This window comes from Wyeomyia smithii, chromosome 3 (genome assembly GCF_029784165.1).
Source record: "Wyeomyia smithii strain HCP4-BCI-WySm-NY-G18 chromosome 3, ASM2978416v1, whole genome shotgun sequence".
In the NCBI taxonomy this organism is placed as follows: Eukaryota; Metazoa; Arthropoda; class Insecta; order Diptera; family Culicidae; genus Wyeomyia; species Wyeomyia smithii.
Window position 1 is genome coordinate 236276400 of NC_073696.1, and position 22079 is coordinate 236298478.

At 37.8% G+C, this 22079-nt stretch overlaps 2 protein-coding genes across 2 annotated transcripts; both read left to right on the forward strand.

The window, feature by feature from the left end:
* The first annotated feature begins 6642 nt into the window (after window positions 1–6642).
* Window positions 6643–8784, forward strand: LOC129729127 (uncharacterized). Its single transcript, XM_055687610.1, has one exon. It carries the CDS (start codon window positions 6643–6645, stop codon window positions 8782–8784), a length of 2142 nt encoding a protein of 713 aa, XP_055543585.1.
* Window positions 8785–17088: 8304 nt separating this feature from the next.
* On the forward strand, window positions 17089–18447 carry LOC129729128 (putative gustatory receptor 28b). The gene is made up of 4 exons (XM_055687611.1): window positions 17089–17723; window positions 17783–18089; window positions 18150–18308; window positions 18367–18447. The coding sequence occupies exons 1-4, from the start codon at window positions 17089–17091 to the stop codon at window positions 18445–18447; spliced, it is 1182 nt and encodes a 393-aa protein (XP_055543586.1).
* The last annotated feature ends 3632 nt before the right edge of the window (window positions 18448–22079 follow it).

The following is a 22079-nucleotide window of genomic DNA, read 5'->3' on the forward strand; positions in this document are numbered from 1 at the left end:
CTCACTAATCGTCTTTTCAACCTACAGCTTACTCATCGCTAATCATCATCATCATGTTTCTGTTTTGCTAATCTTATTCCTTACCGTTTCTGATGAGGGATAAAGTTCTGGTGCCTGAAAGTTCTGCCATCTAGCTGCAGTTGTCGTTTTATATCCGTCCTTATCATTACACATCACCGGCACGAAGAAATTCATGCTCCAGACTCTGTTGACTGTTCTATAGGAACTCCGTACGTAGTGTTTAGCAAAGTTGTCCTTTGCGATGGCGAGCAGCTGCTCCTCGTGCTTACGCTTCTTCCGAAGGTGAATTATATTTCCGGCAGGTATAGCTTCCGTGTATCTCTCTCAGCTCTGACGCATAACCGCAAGAAGCATGGCACGGTTCTTCTCGTCTGTCGCTCTCCGGCATTCAGCATCAAACCAGTCATCACCACCAGCTTTCGACAGCTGTATGTTGAAATGCATCGAAACGTACAGGATTTCAACACGTTCGACAACCGTGCGCAATTTTTACAAACGACGAGATAATGGTAAGAGTCAATATTTGGCCCTCGAAAAGACCTAACATCAGTAACATCCGGAAAGATCGTCAATCAGTACGTGATCGATCTGGGAGCAGGCTTTTCCATTTGGATGCCTTCAGGTGTGTTTCCGGATATTCAAACATGGAAATTAGAAGCTACCTATGGCCATTTCTCTGGCCGCGGCAAAAATTACCAGCCTCGAGCGAAAACAATGCCTTCCAATAACCGGGCGGCAGGATTCCTCCCTCTTAACCTGTGCGTTTGCATCTCCGATACAGAGCCTGACAAAGTCATTTCCAATTGACAGTTATCAGGTTATAGTGACACTTTGACCCGTCGCTTTCAATTGAAAAGCTTTTGTATCATTCTCAAGCGCTTCATGAGTCACATGAAAACTACTCGGAAGCTCTTGCTCTGAGTTTGACAATTTAAGGGCTAGAAACTGATACAAATGCGTTTCAATTGAAAGAAAAGATTATCTCCGTCACTCTCACATGACGATTCTCAATCAAAAATGACAATGAGCGCTAACAGAGGCAGGGGGCTTCCTTACAGTACTTCGCGCAAATATATGGACGAGGGAGAAAAGAAAACCGCAACGATATGAGACGGAAAACACTAAAACTAGTTTGCCAAACCGGAGTGGTTACGCAGCACCAGTGATCAAAAGCAAAAAAAATCCGAAATTTTGATCGGAATTTGCGTGACGTAGGTATTTATTGGATGCCATTGCCGTTTTAACTGCGGCTTGCGGTGTTAGAAAACTATCATCAAACGACGCGATGCGGTGCTAGTTTCAATTGAGACGCTGAAGGAAAGGAAAGAGTCTCTGATGAATCCAATGAACAGACGGGAAATAGAGAAAGAAGTAATTCGTTGACAGCAGCCGGAAGGAATCAAGTGAAAATGGAACTGTTCGAATCGAAGAGATCGATGATAACTTTTACATTGAGTTTTGGGCACTCGTCATAGGTTTGTTCCAGCTTTTCATAGAACTCATATTCGACGTCATCGGGTCTGTCGTTTTTCGTTTCGTAGGTGTTGATTGAACTATAGTTGGAAAATTTGCTCCTAATCCTCAACACGGTGTTCAATGGGCCGCCAACGGATGACTCTTTTCCCAGCAATACCAAACCTCGTTCCGCTGCATTGCCGTCACTGTAGTAGATGTGGTAGAGAAGTGTATGCAATAGGTACCCAATCGTAGGCGAAAACAAAACACTGCAGTATCTTTTTGGCAAAACCTCACAACGTGCGGGCCCACCAAAACCTCACAACCTACGGCAAATATAGACGTATCAAATCAATCATGACAAAAACAAACAAAATGCATATTTAGACATATTATTTACAAACAGCCCTGTAGACTTCTGTGTAGATGCATTATGACTCCCAACTGGAAAAATGAAGCATTTCACACAGCAATTGACTATTCAATAGTAATGAATAACACTTTGTACCCTAACGACTGCGAGTACGAGGATGTACCGGAATACCACAAAACTGACTTCGCACAAGTCAAACGTAGACTACGCATAATAAATTGGCGTAGCATAATTTGTAAGGAGGGAAATGTCAACGAAGAAGTACCAAAATTCTTTGAAATAATTAATCAAATTATATCAGATAATGTACCACTAAAAAAAAAAAAGAAGACGACCGAACACCAACGAATACCCAGTGTGGTTTAACCCACACTTGAAGAACCTAAAAAATTGAAAACAAAAAGCACATAAAATATACAAAAAAGACAACAATAGCGAAAATCTTCAAAATTACCAAGAAATTTTTTGTCAACTTGACGAAGCCATTAAAATTGCACATGAAGAATATAACAAATCAAGTCTTGTCCTAACAGTTTCTTCAATTACGTAAAAACCAAACTAAAAAGGAACAACTTTCCATCACGAATGTATCTTGACTAGTAATGAAATATATAGTCTTTTTGCCCTTTTTTCAAGAAATATACATTACATTTGATGAAACAGACCGCGACCGCGAATATTTCTCGTATTTTCCTGAATATTCGAATTCTTTTCTGTCAATCAAATATCCGGATTCGAAATTCAGAACGCACTCAAAAATTTATACTCTACGAAAAGTCCTGGACCTGACAGAATAGCTCCAATTTCTCTCAAAAACTTGGCGGAAAAACTATCTATGCCTTTACTACACATCTTTAATATGTCTCTAAAAATGGAATTTATCCAGAACTTTGGAAAACTTCATATTTAGTGCCAATTTTTGAATCTGGCGCTAAATGTGACATTTGTAATTATCGTGAAATCGCCATTATTTCATGCATTCCAAAATTATTTGAATCAGTAATCAATGGAAAATCTTTCAGCAAGTAAAAAACCAAATTACATCTCAACAGCAGGGCTTTGACAAAAGCCGCTCAACTACCACGAATCTTTTTCATTTTGACTGTAATGGACAACGGCAACCATGTAGAAGCTTTTTATACGGACTTTAGAAAGGCATTTGACAGAATCGACATACCTTTATTGTTATTCAAGCTCGAAAAATACGGAATGGAAACAAAATTTTTCTGAATGGCTGCAGTCATACTTAACAAAACGAACACAAATAGTTCACTTTCAGAATCCCTTTTCAAACCCAATAGAAGTAACTTCTGGGGTTACTCAAGGTTCTCACCTGGGCTCTCTTCTTTTTATATAATACGTAAATGACATTTCCATACTTCTTAAATCAATACATGTTGAATCAATATTATGCAGAAGACTTCGAAATATTCCAGAATGAAATTAATGTATTCTACACTTGGTGCAACCAAAGTCTATTACAACTTAACATTAAAAAATGTAATACAATAGCCTTCAGCAGAAAAACTGTAACGCCAATAACAGACGTTTTCTTTGGAAACCAACCAGTAGAAAAATGCAAAATCGTGAGGGACTTAGGCGTAATCTTAGACTCCAAATTGACATTCATAGAACATTACACTGAAAATATATTTTAGTTTATTCCACGAAAACGTATGTTTTATGTACAAAACCTTCTGTTGTTTTCTGCAACGAAACCAATGCGTAATAAATATGAAGGTACTTTCGTCAGAACTGTCAAAACTGTTACAGATTTCTATTCGTATACGTAACGAAAGGTTTTAAAAATAAACGCAATCAATCGTACAAACAAAGGCTGCATAATGTAAATACATAGTACGAAAAATTAGTAAGCTCACGCAAATAATTCGTAAAAGAACGCTGCATAATATAAATAGTACGAAAAAGTAGTTCTATCGATTGCGAGGCGGGAGAACGACGACGCGCGCCTTCCAACTTAACCCCAGAGACGTACAAATTTTCACGAAAGTTTTTTCAATACGAAACCTAGGTATGTGTATCGCGGCGGTTCTATCGATGCGAGAGTGATGTTATTCCAGAAGCGTATAAATGTTCTCTACCTCATCGTGGGAAAAGCAACGGATTCGGACCAAGTGAAGGAGTGGAACTCACGACCATCTGCTTATCAAAGCGGACTCTGTGACCATGTGGCTACCAGCTCTGTTTATACGAAATCAAAATTAACAGAACACATTCAAGTAATTACTCGTTGTTATCCACGTTCATACAAAAGTACATTCATGAATTGGACAAATTATGCGTGAGCTGCAGTTCTATTAGATCTATTAGTTCTATTACAAGCACTTAAAGAACGCCGCGAACTTCAATGCTTCATTTTATCAATGACATTATTTCTAAACGCGTGCAATCTACTGAATTATTGAATCACAACTAAATTTTTATGCACCCAGTCGTCAGTTAAGAACTCGTAAAATATTTTCCAAATCTCTCACAGAACTAACTACTCAAAAAATGGCCCTATAAATCGCATGATGCGTCACTATCATCAGTACTGCGAAAATATCGACATCACTATGGGCAGGATCCAAATCAAAAAGCGACTAACTACTGGAAATAATGATTTGTTTCTGAGGCAATGTGTTTTAAGAACCTCTGCCTTTCGTGCTTCTGTCTTCTTTGGTGAACCCCTTCACATCGTGGGATTTCAATCGTCGAAGTATGTCATCGGCTCGCTCCTCAATCAGAAAGACAAAACAAAACTGTAACAGAAGCTGTTAGTTTGTTATGAGAAAAATTCTTTAGGTTGTGTTTGAAATTTGATCCCGTTAGGTGGTAAAATAATAGAAATTATAACAAAAATGATTCCACTAGTGTCAAACCCATATCAAACTGAGCTACTTACATATTAGCTTTCTAACAAAATAAGATAGAATGTATAACAGTATAATAATTGCTATTGTTGGAAACAACAACTTTTGTTAGAGACGAAAAATTTGTTTGTCTTGTTTCAGAACAACTTCATTTCACAATTTTTAATATGATAATTAAGCTTAAAATTTTGTTATCAAAAGCATATGGGTAACTACAAATCAGATCAAAATATGTTATTTGTAACTCCTGTTAATAGAATTTCGTGTTTTTAGTTACGCTCTCCTGATCAGGTCACCTCTCGCAAGCAACTTTTCTACTACCGACGCACACTGGGGCAGCCCCATACAAAAGCTAGACAAAACCTAAGAATTTTTTCCAGAATTTGATTCGAAATCGATTTTTTGCAGAAACTAGAACGCCAACAGACCAAGAATCAAGCATAGGTTGTAAAGAATTCGCATGTTTTAGTACATCGTGAGGTATAAGAAATTGGGGTTTAAAATTTGATAAAATCAAGAGAAAAATGTTTCGATCATCTTTACCACTCTACAAGTTACAGGTTCTCTTAAATATTAATGATATAATGCACGAAATCTCTCCAATATGAGTTTTTATTAAGGAAAAAAACTTAGATAGTTAAGTATATCTTACCATTGAGCATAATGTTTCACACAGATAAAAAACTCAATTTTTCACTAATTTCAAACATAAAAAAGTGGTTTACCAGCGAGTACCATCTCTATATTCTTCAGTAAAATTGAGTATATCGGCTTTCCAGTCATCTGCTTATCAGAACGAAAATTTATTTTCTATTTCCGACGTTTCGATTTAATATAAAAGCTTTTTCAAGGATTCTACAAGTATACAAGTTGTTACAAAAATTCAATAATCAGAAAACAGTCACTTACGGAAAGGATATCGTTTTTTGTCTAATAGCTTTATGTTTTGAGCATCAACGGTCAAAGATTTAATTGTGGCTAGCATTCGTTTACTGTAACCGGGTTGTGAGGACAAAAAATTATATTTATAGGGCAATTTAAAAAAAAAAAAGTATTACCGTTTTTGCATTTGAAATTAAATAAACTTGAACTAAAAAAAAATATATCACTCTAAGCTGAATTCGTAGTAGCACTTCTCACTGCGTATAACTGTATATTCAAATTGTTAAATTCTAGTTCGGTGAGCTGGTTTGGTGAGATGAACTGTGTGAAAACCACAGTATACTGATGTGGATTATAATTCTGATCTATTGCCTATTTTGGTCTTTAGTGTGTGTAATATCCCTGCGTAAGTCGAACTAAGACAATCGACATCAGTGCGTTTGTTTACGGTATGCTCGGTGTTCATGATGTGACAAACTTCGAGAATAGGAAGTGCAGACGGTCGGCGATGATGGTCCAGAATTATTGTTTTTTCCAGGTTAAACCGGTGATTGCTGTCTATGCTGTGTTGAAGAAGTGCTGTTTTCTCCTTCAGGTGTGCTATTTCGTGAGTGTTGGTGTCTCTAGTGTGTTCCTGGTTTAGGAGTTATTCCAGTTTGTTAATGTTCGAACGGTGGTTGCTAAGCCTTTTCTTGAGCTGTGTTGTCGTTAGCCCTACATAAGAGGCCTCACAATTGCCTATTCCTATTGAGATGTCGACGACAAGGAATTTTTCCGTATCATATAATCAACAGTTTCAAATGCGTGTACCCTCTTCTCGAAGAAAACAGTCCCTACTTAAAGGACCTACAGAAGAGCATCAACAAATTTAAAAAAGCGCTATTGAACATCGAAATCAAACAGACTTTCTACAAAATTAAACGTCTGGAACATGAACTGTCTGAGCTGCAGAAATCGATCACCGAATCAGTGTCAAGTGACACGTCTAGAAATTTCTTTTATACTCAAGAGAAGTTTTCCAAGAGTTACTTGAGCATCATGTCTACTAAAACCAAGAAAAAATTTCAGCAGCTCCTTCGTGTATCTGCGGCCCACACCAACCCACCAACACCTACCTGCAATGCCAAAGCTATACATAATGCTACCACAGTTACCATACCACCGGAAACCAAAATTCTGCTTAGTCTCGGTCCACAGTTTGCCCTACCGTACACATCGCTACATGACATTCCTTTCTATAATATCATCGCTGACATAGAAAATATTCTTACGAGCATCCCTGAGAAAAACATTAGAGAATACAAGCGATGCGACGCAGTAAATATCATACAAAATTTCATTCATAGTTTTGATGATAATCCAAGAGACTCGCTATCATGCTTTCTACAACATGCATGCAAAACTACTAAACGTTTTATCAAAAGTCATCCCGATATAATCATTGTCAACTCAGATAAAGGTAAACAGACAGTCCTAATGTATGAAAAGGAGTACGACAGTAAGATGTGCGAAATGCTATCAGACCAAAATACATATAAACCTATCAAACAGAATCCCACAACGGGTTACCAACAGCAGAACAACTGCCTTGTAAAAAGGCTGCACAACCTCGGACTAATAGACAAGAAAACAGCAAACCAACTTTCCACCCAGACAGCCCAAAGCCCACGAATTTACGGACTCCCCAAATCACACAAACCGAATCTCCCACTTCGACCAATTCTGCCCAACATAAACGCGCCGTCATATATGCTATCCAAATTCATTGGCCGCATACTACAGTCATCGATCAACAGCCGCTATAACGTATCAGACTCTTTCTCCTTTTGCCGTTTCATCAACTCCGTTCAACTACCTGAAGATCATATCTTGGTTTCATTCGATGTTGCATCACTATTTACATGCATTCCCCGAGAACTAGTCACACACACAATCATTGAACGCTGGACATATATTAAGCTGAATACAAACATTAATCTGGATCTATTTCTGGAAGTAACCACATATTGTTTGGAATGTAGTTATTTTTCATACCGTGGAAAACACTTCCGGCAAGTCTTCGGAACAGCAATGGGCAACCCTTTGTCCCCCACTGTTGCCGATTTAGTCATGAAAGCGCTTTTAGACTCCGTTATTGCTAAACTGGATTTTCCGATTCCTGTCTTGAGGAAATACGTTGATGACTTATGCCTGGCCCTTCCGAAGGACAAAGTGAACGACGTTCTTTCCACATTCAACGAGTACAACAGCAACATTCAATTCACCTGCGAAATCGAGAACAACAAGAGACTCCCGTTTCTGGATATGGTTTTAATTCGACAGCCTGATCAGAGCGTTGAAACCGAATGGTATGCCAAACCGATGGCATCAGGACGGTTTTTAGATTATTTCTCTACCCACCCATTGCACATGAAAAATAATGTTGTCACTAACTTTATGCGACGTGTGAAAGATTTTAGCACTAATTTATCACCAAAGGAAGTTAAAACAATCATCGATAGACATCTGAAAATTAACCACTATCCCACCCATCTGAGAAACCGATATACCAACAGAATCAACGAACGATCATTACCAATCAACCAATCACACTCGCAAGATTCGCCCAAAACATATAAGCCACTGATTTATGTTCAGAATCTTTGCAGTAGACTAACAAAGCTGTTTCGAACAGATTTGCCAAACACCACTTTAGCAACACGGAACGAACGCACGGTAGGAGCTATGTTCACAAATATGAAAGACAAATTAGCAGCTGAAAACCAACACAACGTGATTTATCGTATTTCGTGTGGCAATTGTAAGGCCTTTTATGTAGGGCTAACGACAACACAGCTCAAGAAAAGGCTTAGCAACCACCGTTCGAACATTAACAAACTGGAACAACTCCTAAACCAGGAGCACACTAGAGACACCAACACTCACGAAATAGCACACCTGAAGGAGAAAACAGCACTTCTTCAACACAGCATAGACAGCAATCACCGGTTTAACCTGGAAAAAACAATAATTCTGGACCATCATCGCCGACCGTCTGCACTTCCTATTCTCGAAGTTTGTCACATCATGAACACCGAGCATACCGTAAACAAACGCACTGATGTCGATTGTCTTAGTTCGACTTACGCAGGGATATTACACACACTAAAAACCAAAATAGGCAATAGATCAGAATTATAATCCACATCAGTATACTGTGGTTTTCACACAGTTCATCTCACCAAACCAGCTCACCGAACTAGAATTTAACAATTTGAATATACAGTTATACGCAGTGAGAAGTGCTACTACGAATTCAGCTTAGAGTGATATATTTTTTTAGTTCAAGTTTATTTTATTTCAAATGCAAAAACGGTAATACTTTTTTTTTTTTAAATTGCCCTATAAATATAATTTTTTGTCCTCACAACCCGGTTACAGTAAACGAATGCTAGCCACAATTAAATCTTTGACCGTTGATGCTCAAAACATAAAGCTATTAGACAAAAAACGATATCCTTTCCGTAAGTGACTGTTTTCTGATTATTGAATTTTTGTAACAACTTGTATACTTGTAGAATCCTTGAAAAAGCTTTTATATTAAATCGAAACGTCGGAAATAGAAAATAAATTTTCGTTCTGATAAGCAGATGACTGGAAAGCCGATATACTCAATTTTACTAAAGCAATTATCAGTCGTAAGTTGTTGAATCTATATTCTTCTTAAATTCAAAAATTCCAGTTTCAGCTGTTCAAAAAATCCAACTTTAGCTGACGCTTCAAAAGTTATTTGATTTTTGGTACCGTCTGCCGGGGTGAGATTAAGCCACGGGGGTGAGATTGAGCCAAAACGGGAAATGTTTGTATGTTAAATTACTTAAGATTTCTAGAGCCTGATACCTCAAATTCGATATTTTATGAAACGTGACATATTTATTCACATCTTCAAATGGAAAATAGATAATATCAGTGAACTGTTTGACTTAAATTATGTTTCAAAGTACAGGGTGTAAAACATGCGCAAATAACGTTATCCAAAAATGTCCCAGGGAAACCAACCCGATCAAGAAACCACATCAACTTACTGCTCAGTTGGTACGTTAGGATGTCGTCTCCAATGTGTTGAGGAAATATTATGCCTTGAACCTGTGTTGACTCAGAAAAAAATGTTTTTCCAAACTGTACACTTTTCGAGCCCTTTTGAGGTGAGATTGTGTCAAGCTATAATGAACGGTACAGTGTGCGGAATTCACATTCACGACAAAATTAGATCGGTATACACCAAAATACTTGCATTGTTTACATAGAGTATGTTGTCTAGCTATGGCATTATTTGAAATAATGACTTTAATCTTGAGAACAGTAAGCTAACAAACTGTTAGATGTAAATTTACAATGACTGATATTACTTATGGAATGTAACAAAATTTTGTACACCTATTCTATATAAACTGATGATTTTTAAAGAGAGTAAGGAGGGTTGTGGGTACGTTTCCACCGGTTTTGAGAACTCCAATGAAATATACAGTGGTCAATGACATATAATAATTGAAACGAAAAGTCTTCTCAGGCTTTATGTCCTATCGTTTTTCCTTTCTAAGCTACCTGGAGACGCCACTATGAGTATAAAGACTGTCTATAAGCCACGTTCTCATAACTGGTTACTCCAGATACCGATTTGATCCAGTACTACATTTTCATTCATTTTTCTATAATTCATATGAACCGTAGTTTCTGGTCAACCCCCAATAGCCCCTTAATAGTCCACGTTGTTTATGGTCGTCTCTATACTTACTGTTTTATCATGTTATTCATGTGAATTATTCGTAGATACACTACTGTACATTTAACAGGTATTAAATTCAACTCTTTGTTTTTGGCACAATCTCACCCGATAGAAAGGGTGAGATTGAGCCAAAGTTCATTTAATTTTAGCAAAATTATAGTTTATTGAAACCTAACCATATTTGCGGCAGTCGTTAACTATACATTTAAGTGTGCATTGACGTGATTTGGATCAAATTCATTGCCTAAATGTGTGCATTACAAGCTAAGGAACAAAAACGTATCCTTTTTTGGCACAATCTCACCCCGGCAGACGGTACAGCATGTTTTTACGAATAAATCATGCGTTTCGCGGCAGCGCTCTATGGCGACATCACATTTTCACAAATTCGTGAAGCGCACAGCCAAAAGTCCAGCAGAACTGAAACCATGCAAGATGTATTGAACGGTATGTTGGTTACATTTGACCCCTTTTTGTCCAGCTTAGAGCAAGCGCACCGGTGAGTTGCCATTTGAGTTGCTATTTTCACAACGCTGGCCGTTGCCATTTTGGATAGCAACCGATTTTCGCACCGGTCGTTGCTCATGGGGATTTCCAATTCCACTATTTCTTTTTCACACCGGCAGTTGCCAATTTCTGAAGACCGTCACTAGCCAGCGTTGGCAAAATGTTTGTTTGTGATGTATTTCGCATATTTTTTGCGGATCTAGTAATAACCAACTTATCCGTCAGTCAATCGTTTCCGGAATGATCTACGTTCTTTCTACTTCATAAAATGTTCCCTCCATTTCACATAACTTTGTTTTAACTTTGTTTCCGTTCTCCCAAGTTATCGATTACATAATTCTTTTGCAGATTTTTTTACTTGTGCGTACATAAATTTGTTCATCCTTATATGTTTATTTAAAGTAATTCCGTAAACTGGGCACGTCCCGCAACGTTGGCTTAAATGACTATTCTACTGAAAGCTGGCGAACTGTCATTAGTTATATTCTGTATTTCATGCTGTCTCGGTTCCCACAGTTTGCTATTATTATTTGAAAATTTGCCGCCAAAACGAACTTAAATATAGAACGCGTAAATTGTTTGCGATTATTTGATTGATTCTAGTGATGAAGAAAGTGATTTCGCAAAACAAATTTCCTTATACGCGATTAAGAAAATGGTTTTTGGAAAGATTCGGGGCGACTCTCAGCCTAGTAAATACCCAAAAAAACCGCCATACGGAGGAAGGTGCCATCCAGCGTTTTAACAACGGTAGATACCGATGACCATTTCCAACGCCGCTTTAGAACGCATCTTAGGTTGATTTTGAAGATTGAAACAGCGGTAAAGGAGAAAAATGGTTTTTATACAACGACCGAACGAAACGGGAAAATAGTTGGTAATACTCCCGAGCAGATTTGCCCAAACCTTCCAGGTTTATTGAATAATATTGGCCAATCTTGTGAGGATTTGAGCTTTCTGCATCGTTTAGGTTGCAGACCAAAATGCCAACCAAAATGGTCATCTCAATAAAAAATCTATACAAAATGTTAACCTGCCCGAAAAAACACCCTGTGCAAAATTTCGGCTCAATCGGAAATAAAATTGAGTAGTGGTTCACGCCGACACTTGCGTCCTACGACGTGTTTAACAAGCGAGACAGAACACTTCGTCTTCCGAGGCCGACCAATTGAGTCCGCATTCAAAACACTCATCATCTTCGTAATATTATTACGAACATTCACTATCGAGCACAAAAAAAACAACAGTTTGACATTTCATCAAATAGCAACGATTCGGCTCGTTGCTATCGCGTTGCCAAATTTAATAACTCGCTACTACCCGAGGTGGGGATTGCTATTTCCCAAACCAACATAGCAACGCCCGGTGCGGTTGCCGCGTTATGGTGGGTGTTGCCAAACTAGCTTAAGAAACTTCAATTTAGCCACTGGTGGGCTTGCTCTTAGGAACAAACTACGATTCAACTGATACCCGCGAAACAAAACGAAAAGCTGACGATGGAGTTTCACGTTGCAAATTATTTAGAAGACGATGAATAAACGTTTCTGTCATCTATTTAAATTTAATCATTTCTGTTATATATCATGAATCATGATTAATGCGTTTAAAATGTGTATGTGTATGTATATGCGTGTTGAAAAGAGTGACTTAAACCATTTTAAGCATGACGATCCAAATAATTAAACGATCCTTACAACTGATCTAAGGACACCAAATCACTTAGACTTGAACTTGAGTAGCAAAACGAATTCCAATTTGTTGGGCTTTTTTTCGAACGAAGTGATATAGGTAAGTTTAAACTGATCTAGACTAAACATTAAAAATAGATCACAACCATTCGAACAACTTTGCCGAAAACACCAATATTCTATGACTTGAATTTGAGGAGTTATGGGGATTTGTATAGTGAAAAATGAAAATAGTTATATCTCGTTAACGGTCAATGCTACAGTTTTATTGTTTTCGACATCTTTATTTCAATTGATGATATGAACAACTTTCCCGAAAAAACCAAATGGCCAGCACCATTTTTTCAGAAAATAGATGTCAGCGCCATCTGTAAGAAGAAAATTAAAGCTACCGTTATACATTTTTTATAAAGATATTTTTATGCTTGAAACATCGCCAAAGACATGAACACTGTAGAAATAACCATTAAGGAGCTATGCACCTAAGAAACGAATGGAATACTATTAATAAAAGCAACTGCGTTAAGGAAATTCAACCCTGTAGTGCCAGAGTTAATTTTCAGACGGACTTCGAAAAAATCACTATGAAACTTTATTAACATTTTTTAAAGTGGAGCTTTTTGGAGGTTTCACCGAAGGCTGTCTAAAGGCGGCACAGGGTACTATAGGATTTAATACAAGATCATTTAAATAAATTCATAAGGAAAAACAGAAAACATGATTTCTTGCAATAAATTAATTATGTCGTGTAGTTATTTATGTAGTCGAACGTAAAGAAAAATTTTGATCAGTGTATATTTATTTGTTCACTTTTAACCCTAGACGTAAACTCGTTTTTTGACGTGGGACTACGTCTTTGTTTATATATCGGTATGCATTCGGTAAAATTGGAAATGAAACTGGCAAATGTTGTGTAAGATTGCAAACGATAATAACAGCATAACCACATAATGGATAACGATAACCAATATATTGTTGAATAGATAAAATGTTGAACAATTTTGTAATACGCTAGTTATCATCATTTCTTCATTACAAAGCGGTAAAAATCGATAAAAAGTGTCAAGGACAAATTTACGCGATCAATGACCTGATCACATGCGGGACACAAATAAACACCAACCATTCCTTGTAATATTTCCTGTATCGAAAAAAAAATTGACAAAGTCCCCCGTCTCAATAAGTTAATTTATGTTTGCTTCCATGAACCTAGACTAATTTGATGTCTCAAAGGTAAAGGTTTTCCAAAAAGTTCGAAACAACTTCTTTTCTTGAACAATTTCTAAACCTGCTGTTAGAGCTTAAAAGAAACTGATGTCTTGAAAGAAAACATGCTGGTAAAAGCATCCGTACCGTAGAGTATATGTGGAGCAGAGTGCCGCTAGTTTCTCGTCGTCTGTCATTGCAGCGAGTACAACTTGTATTCGCGATGGTGATTGAAAGTTTATCTCATGAATATGATTATCATAAAAACCACAAATTACTTAACAATAATTCAACATTTTTCGCAATGGTTATAAGTTATTTTTATTTATTTTATACCTTCGATATTCACTCAATAATCTTGACCGACAAATATCGAACGGGTAAGTTCCTAAAAATACTAATTTATAGTAGAGTAAGAGCCGGCGATTTCTTGTGAATTTTTTGTCCATTTACTAAGATCTCGTCATATTTTATTGATATTTTTTTATTTTTTATTTTACAATAAAAAAAAAATAATAGAGGTCGGACTCGATTATCCGGAGACTCGATTATTTGGAAACTCGATTATACGGAATTTTAATTTTTTTGGTGTGTTTTTTTAATTTTTATTCCGGAATTTTATCTTCACCATACCTTCTGCCATATTTGTTACCATTTATGTCACTTTCTGCATATTTGGGACGACACGTTAATGTGAATTAAGTGAAAATAATCAACGCCCATTTTTTTTTGCTTCTTAAAATTTTATCCCTTTCCGCTTCAGAAATAATTTTTGGTTACGCCACTGCATCATACAAATAAAATAAGAAAAGGAACTATTTATTTTATGTTCGTTAATCACAAACTTGAATATTTTTTCTGTGATTCGATTATCCGGAAAACTCAATTATCCGGAACGGAAAATTTTTTGATGTTCCGGATAATCGAGTCCGACCTGTATACTCAAATTAGCTGTCTTCGTAGTACAGTGAATGTAATTGTTGGCAAATGCAACAAACTTGTGAAGCAAAAAACAGAAATGAATTTTTTTAAACTCTAACTTCGTTGTAATTGTTAAATGTTGTTTGCACAAAAAAACTACTGGCACAACATCACCAGGCGTGTGAAATGTTTCTCGCATCTCAGTTAAAAAAGAAATGGTGAAAGTTTATCTTTTATGTAAAAGATCCAAAACTTAAAATAAAGGATATCATATTAACTGCTCCATTGACTTTGGGTGGTAATTTGCTTTTAGCAATTATTTTCGTGTGTAGCCATTCAATTCCTTTTTCCCTCTAGAGTATATGGCACGGTTTGCTTGATGTTTCTACAGAGACCAACTGCTTTTCCGGTTTCACTTTTTTAACGAAGCGCTCAGTATCGATTGATACCCAAAATAATCCAATATGTATGAGGCTCTAAGGCTCATTTGGCAAAACAAACCTCCCCCATCTGTTACCAGCCGAAACAAAGATCCTGTTCAAACCAAACTCAATAATCAATATTCTTAATTAGATGGTTGAAAGAACACCGTCAAAAAGAATTGGATTGAATAAATTAGTTCCTTGCCCATGGAAAGAGCCTTATAATACAACACCTAGCTATTGTTCTACTAACATTCACTTTACTATCGACGGCATTAGCGCCAGTCATGCGCTGGTTTGCGGTGAACAACCTGGTCGAGGCGCGGCGTCCGATACACCGGATTATGCAGCTGCTCTGTCTAACATCGATCTCCATCAACTTTCAAGATCTAACGGCAGAGCGAACAACGACCGATAAATTGCGATTGATTGCAGGACTCTACTTATGCTGCGCAATGCTTTACTACACTTACGGAACTTATCGGCTGCAGTTGCAAGCGTTGAGTGATTCTTACATTCTAAGCGTGGGATTGTATGGAACGACGATCGTTCTGGTGGCCTCTATGATCACCAACATCATCGCAAACTACGCCAACGGAGCGAGGATATTCCGATGCAGCATGATTTTTAATAAATTCGATCAGCAGGTAAAAACATATTTTAGGTTTTAGTTGATGATTAGTATTTTTTTTTCTAATTTTTAGTTGAGCGCATATTTTGGGTGTAGAGCAAACTATCAGAAAGAGCATCGCAATGGGGTGTTGCTCATCGTGTTAGGGTACGCTCAGTGGTTTTTACTAGCACTAACGCTTAGGGGTCGAAAATATGATGTTGCTGTAGAGTCACATGCTGTGTGGATAAGTTATTCTTGCTTCTTCTGGATAATGCTATCGTATCAAAGTACAGGAATTTTCTACATGTCCACTATCCAATCAATACGAAAGCGGTTTATGAAACTAAACAAGCTAATTGGGTAAGTTTTTTTTTCATTCCAACAGAATATAATGCTACCAGAACTGAAACTCTGTCTGGCAATGAAGAAATGTTTTACAGACTTCTCCAGTGCAAGATCTATCCACCACGGATTCGGAAAGCCGCTGTCGAATGATTCGGAAGATAAGCATCCTTCACGGTCAACTGTGCGATACCGTAGAATTGTTCAACCGGTGTTTCACCGTTCAGGCGATGGTTTCTCTAGCAACGGCTTGATCCACTCGTATGCGGTTCGAGTCAGTGAGGATACCATGCAGCTAGCCTGGTCCAATATGGCATTCGATGAGTTCTTTTTGTCGTTCATTTTTCATCTGGTGATCTTCTCCTGTATGACCTACAGTGAGGTAAATTTAGCATAAAAATTTAGGTATTTACTTGAAGTTCGATGTTTTGTAGTGTTTTTGGACTTCAATATTGATTCATAAGACCGTATGTTATGGTTCGCATGACCGTAAAACCCTAAAGGAGCTGCAGATGTTTTCTCAACAGCTGTGACACCATGCTCCGAAAATATCCTGCAGCCTGTTCGATTTTGATTGGACCCTGTTCTACACGGTAGAATGAAAAACATAAAAAATCTATTTGGATTATTAATTTGTACGCTCCTTCACTTATACATCGTTAGTTCACTAACTACCTATCTTGTCATCTTGGTTCAGTTCGATTTAATCAACGTCAATTATGCATAACTAAAACAAAGGAAAAAATAACTAGTTTCCAGTTGTTCCTTTTAAATTATGAATTAAAATGTATTTTTTCATTACAACTGAATCTAAAATAAATAAATTTGTAACTATAATTTCATACCTGATACTGATCCCGAAAATCACTTAAATGTACGAAATATACCATATTGCTCCACCTTCCCCTAACATTGGGAAAATTTGTCACGGCAATCAATTTCAATCGCGTTCGTTAGCATCGTAATTGGTTTTGGTAATTTTCCCGCTAGCAGACACCGTCCGCACCAGTAGTAGTAGCAATGCGTTGGTTTAGGGTGGACAACTTTTTCCAATCGATTCGTCCGGTTTATCTGGCGGCCAAGCTATTTTTGCTGCACTTTGAAACGCTCGATTTCGACAAGCGAACCCGCCGTCGGACGCTTTTGGATCAGATTCGGTTCGTGCTAAGTTTGGTGTTGGATTTATTCCTAACATTGGTGGCTTTGCAAAACATTACTATCATGATGACAATGTCGGACTCGATACTCCTGAACATGGGTTACTACGGATCGTTTCTGCTGTCCTGCCTGGTCTCGGCGGCCATTCCATCGTGGAACAGTTGGCAGGCAGATTCGCTGTTTGAATTATATGACAACATTGCTACCGTCGATGAAAAACTAAAACAGATAGGAATCTTCATCGATCATCAGAAGCATCATTTGGTGTCTACCCTCGTCACCATTTTCGCAATCTTGATTCCTGTCTTCATGTTCACTATCACTACATATATGTACTTTTTCGAAACTTCCTTTGCCGTGGCCAGGCTGTTTCCTGATTTCATAATGATCGTTCCCTCTCTTCGAGCGATCTTGATTTCAGAAATCCACTCGTGCTATCTGATGCTGACACTGCTATCGCTGCGGAATCGCTTTGCCGTTTTGAACGAAACCATCAAGTAACGAACACTCTCCAAACATTCGTTTGCACAACTCACTCAATCTATTACATGTTAAGACAACACTTCCAGACTGTTGATAACACGGAGTATTACGATCGAATCATAAGAAATTTCGCTGATCTACATGATCTCCTGTCCGACACGGTCGAAATTTACAACAGCTGCTTTTCAGTTCAGGCTATGATTTTGCTGACTGCCAACTTCGGTTTTACCTTGTTTGCGCTGTTCGGCGTGGTTCATGCGACCGCATCCCGGGCTGATGAAATCACACTGCAGGTTGCCTGGTCTAACACGATCTTCGCAGTGATTCCCATGTCCTTCCTTCTGCAAATGGTACTCTACTCTGGATTAGTTCACTGCGAGGTAAGTTTGCGTTTGTTTGATTAGGTTTTTTTATATTTTGGATCCGATTTTTGTTTCAAGTGCAAACAAACGGCAGTTTTGATTCACAAAGTAATAAGCAACGGTGAGCACAGTCGAAAGATTTTTAGAGAGCTTCGTGGCTTCTCTCAGCAACTGCAGCATCACGCACCGAAAGTATCTTGCAAAGTGTTTAATTTCGATTGGACGTTATTCTACACGGTAGGAAAAAATCAGTTTTTTGGAGGAAAAATTTTCACAACATGCTTTACTTTTACAGCTGGCCAGTTCATTAACAACTTATTTAGTGATTTTGGTACAGTTTGATCTGATAAACCTCAACATTACAAAACATAATTAACATTTAGTGTGCTTAATCAAATTGAAACAATGAAATAATATTCGGTATTTTATTATAGCATACTGCAATAAACTCTCAATACTATGTTATTATCATCTTTATACTCATAATCCGAAAGGTTCAAAGAATTTAAAGTTCAAAAATGTCATGACCGTCAAAAATGGCTATCGAATCGGAAAGTCAATAATGGAACGAATTAAAAATGGACAATAGTGCACGAATAATAAAATTGTAATATTGCCTTACTGACGATACTTTTGCGGTGACTATTGTACTATTTGGAATTGTCAAGCGGCTTGACTCAAGCCTCATCGAAACGCAAAAGTCGACCTCTGATTGGTCGCTTAATGCTTCTTTCCCTAACGAGGTCGACAGAATATACCTAGTTGACTAGGAATACAAACACAAAGTTTGATGTATAATTTCCATGGCGAAGAACGAAAAGCCGGGTTTCAATTTTTGGCTGATCGCGCTGGGTGCGTTGATACTGAAGCACCTGTCTATCTGACGACGGTTATGAAGTTTTCGGTAGCTGCAAAATTATTGGAAATGGCAGGCCATTCTACTAGAGAAAACGGGAGAACTAGAATCATCGACGAATGGTTACCCGAAAGGATTTTTTTTAAGGGGGGATTTGTTAGTAGCTTAAGTATTTATGATAAATATTAGTAAATAATGAGTATGTGTGTCCAATCACAAATGGTGACTTCTCAACACTGTTAGAAATTTGTAATTCTAATTGTTAGGATTTGTTGCTTTCGCAATTAGGACTTATCATTCGTAGGGATTTAAACCTACTTGTCAGAAAAGGGGAAGTAAACTTACAACTAACTTAATTGCTAACTTATTGGCTATAAAGAGAGCTTATCGTAGCAATTGAGGATTGCAACGATTTTTGTCGAAAATTGTCAATAATTTTATTTGACATAGCTTCTAATGGTTCAACACCAGTAAGTCTATGTAATTCGAGTGTACCAAACCAAGGAGGACGCTTCAAAATCATTTTCAGAATTTTATTCTGAATCTTTTGGAGCGTTTTCTTCCTTGTTGAACAGCAACTTGACCAGATCGGTACAGCATAAAGCATTGCTGGTCTAAAAATTTGTTTGTAAATCAAAAGTTTGTTCTTTAAACAAAGTTTAGAATTCCTGTTGTTGAGAGGATATAAACATCTCGTATATTTGATGCACTTGGCTTGTATACTCTCAATGTGCTCTTTGAAAATAAGTTTTTTATCGTAAATTAGTCCCAAGTACTTAACCTTGTCAGACCAACTTAAAATAACCCCATTCATCTTGACAACGTGATTATTGTTTGGCTTGAGGAAAGAAGCCCTAGGCTTATGCGGAAAAATTATCATTTGAGTTTTAGAAGCATTGGGAGAGATTTTCCACTTTTGCGAGTAGGAATAAAAAATATCTAAACTTTTCTGCAATCGACTGCATATGACACGAAGACTTTTTCCTTTTACGGAAATGCTTGTGTCATCGCAGAACAATGACTTTGTGCATCCTGGAGGCAAATCAGGAAGATCTGAAGTGAATATGTTGTACAGCACTGGACCCAAGACTGAACCTTGAGGTACACCTGCTCTGACAGTAAATCTATCAGATTTTGAATTCTGATGGACAACCTGCAGAGTTCGATCAGCAAGATAATTTTTTAAAATTTTGATTAGGAAAATTGGAAAATTAAAAGTTTGCAATTTCGCAATCAAACCTTTATGCCAAACACTGTCGAATGTTTTTTCTATGTCTAAAAGAGCAGCTCCAGTGGAATAACCTTCAGATTTGTTAGCTCGTATCATATTAGTAACTCTGAGCAATTGATGAGTTGTGGAATGCCCATGGCGAAATCCAAACTGTTCATTTGCAAAAATTGAATTTTCGTTGATGTGTGACATCATTCTGTTAAGAATAGTTCTCTCAAACAGTTTACTTATTGAAGAAAGCAAACTGATTGGTCGATAACTTGAAACTTCAGCTGGGTTCTTATCCTTCCGAAAGGATGATTTTTGAACAAACTTGCCAGTGTTGTTACTGTTGTGAAATATAATAGAACCTTTTGGTGCTCTACAATAATGTGATTGAAGTTGTTAAGATTTTTTAACTTTAATATTTATTTAGGCCCAACCGCAAAGCATAACGGGGCCGAGTATCTTTTGGAGTAGGGAAAAGCCAGCTTGAGTAGAACCTGTATCCCGACTGCTCCTCCTCAAACAGGCATAAAAACCCTCTCATCTTTTCTCTTTTAAAAATACATATCATTTAAACCTACGGCTAACAATAACAATTAAAATTCTTCTCTGTATGAGTAGATATCAATTCTTAATACTATTCGTTGAGGTGTGATGGTTCCTTATCTCTTAAAAAACAAAACTTATATATATGTTCGGTGGATCATGTCTCTCAGAAAGAAGCGATGATTCATGTGCCTCTAAAAATAGCAATAAGAGAAAGAAAAAGAGAACAGAATTAGTGTGAAACTTTTTGATGGAGGTTGTGTTGGGAAAATAAGAAGAAGAAGCAAGGAGATAATCAAATTCGATACTTGATATCTCCTTAAAATTATCGAAAAAATGCCCACGGACCATTATTTCATCTTTACGGACAGTCTCAGTTCCATTGAGGCTCTCCGATCGATGAAAGATGTTAAGCACTCTCCGTATTTCCTGGGGAAAATACGGGAACATCTGAGTGCTTTATCCGAAAAATCTACTCAGATTACCTTAGCGTGGGTCCCTTCTCACTGCTCGATACCGGGTAATGAGAAAGCGGACTTTTTGGCTAAGGTGGGCGCAACAAACGGTGATATTTATGAAAGACCAATTGCCTTTAATGAATTTTTCGCATTTGTACGTCAGAATACGATCATCAGTTGGCAAAATTCTTGGACCAAGGGGGAACTGGGAAGGTGGTTACATTCCATAATCCCCAAGGTATCGACGAACCCGTGGTTCAAGGGGTTGGATGTAGGTCGGGATTTCATTTGCGTGATGTCCCGGCTTATGTCCAATCACTATAGATTTGACGCGCATCTCCGTCGTGTTGGGCTCGGGGAGAGTGGTATCTGTGCCTGTGGTGAAGGTTATCACGACATAGAGCACGTTGTTTGGTCATGCCCTGTACACCGTGACGCCAGGTCTAGATTAGTAGCTTCCCTGCAGGCCGAAGGTAGGCAGCCGGCTGTTCCTGTTCGTGATGTCTTGGCGAGCCGTGACCTATCCTACATGATCCTTATATACGTTTTCCTGAAATCTATCCACGCCCCAGTTTAGTCCTATCCCCTTCCGCCTACATCCAACCAAACGACAAGAACACGTTAAGACCCCGGATCCGGAAACAGCAACTAGACCCGCACGATACTCTCAGGCCCCGAGGGAGACAACCCAATATGCCAGTCCGTAATATCTTGGCCCAGCAGCGGAACATATTCAATATGCTGCTTACCTATGGCGATGGAAAACCATCAAACAACAAATCAGTGCTTTTCATGCAAAACATTCTAGCTTAAGTTAGATTTAGTTTCAGCTCGTAGTCGGCAGCGAGGATAAAAAATTTGCTTTTAGTTATTAAGATACTTTAGAAAGTAAGCTACCAGATATAATTGGCGCCGTTAAACATTGAATTGTA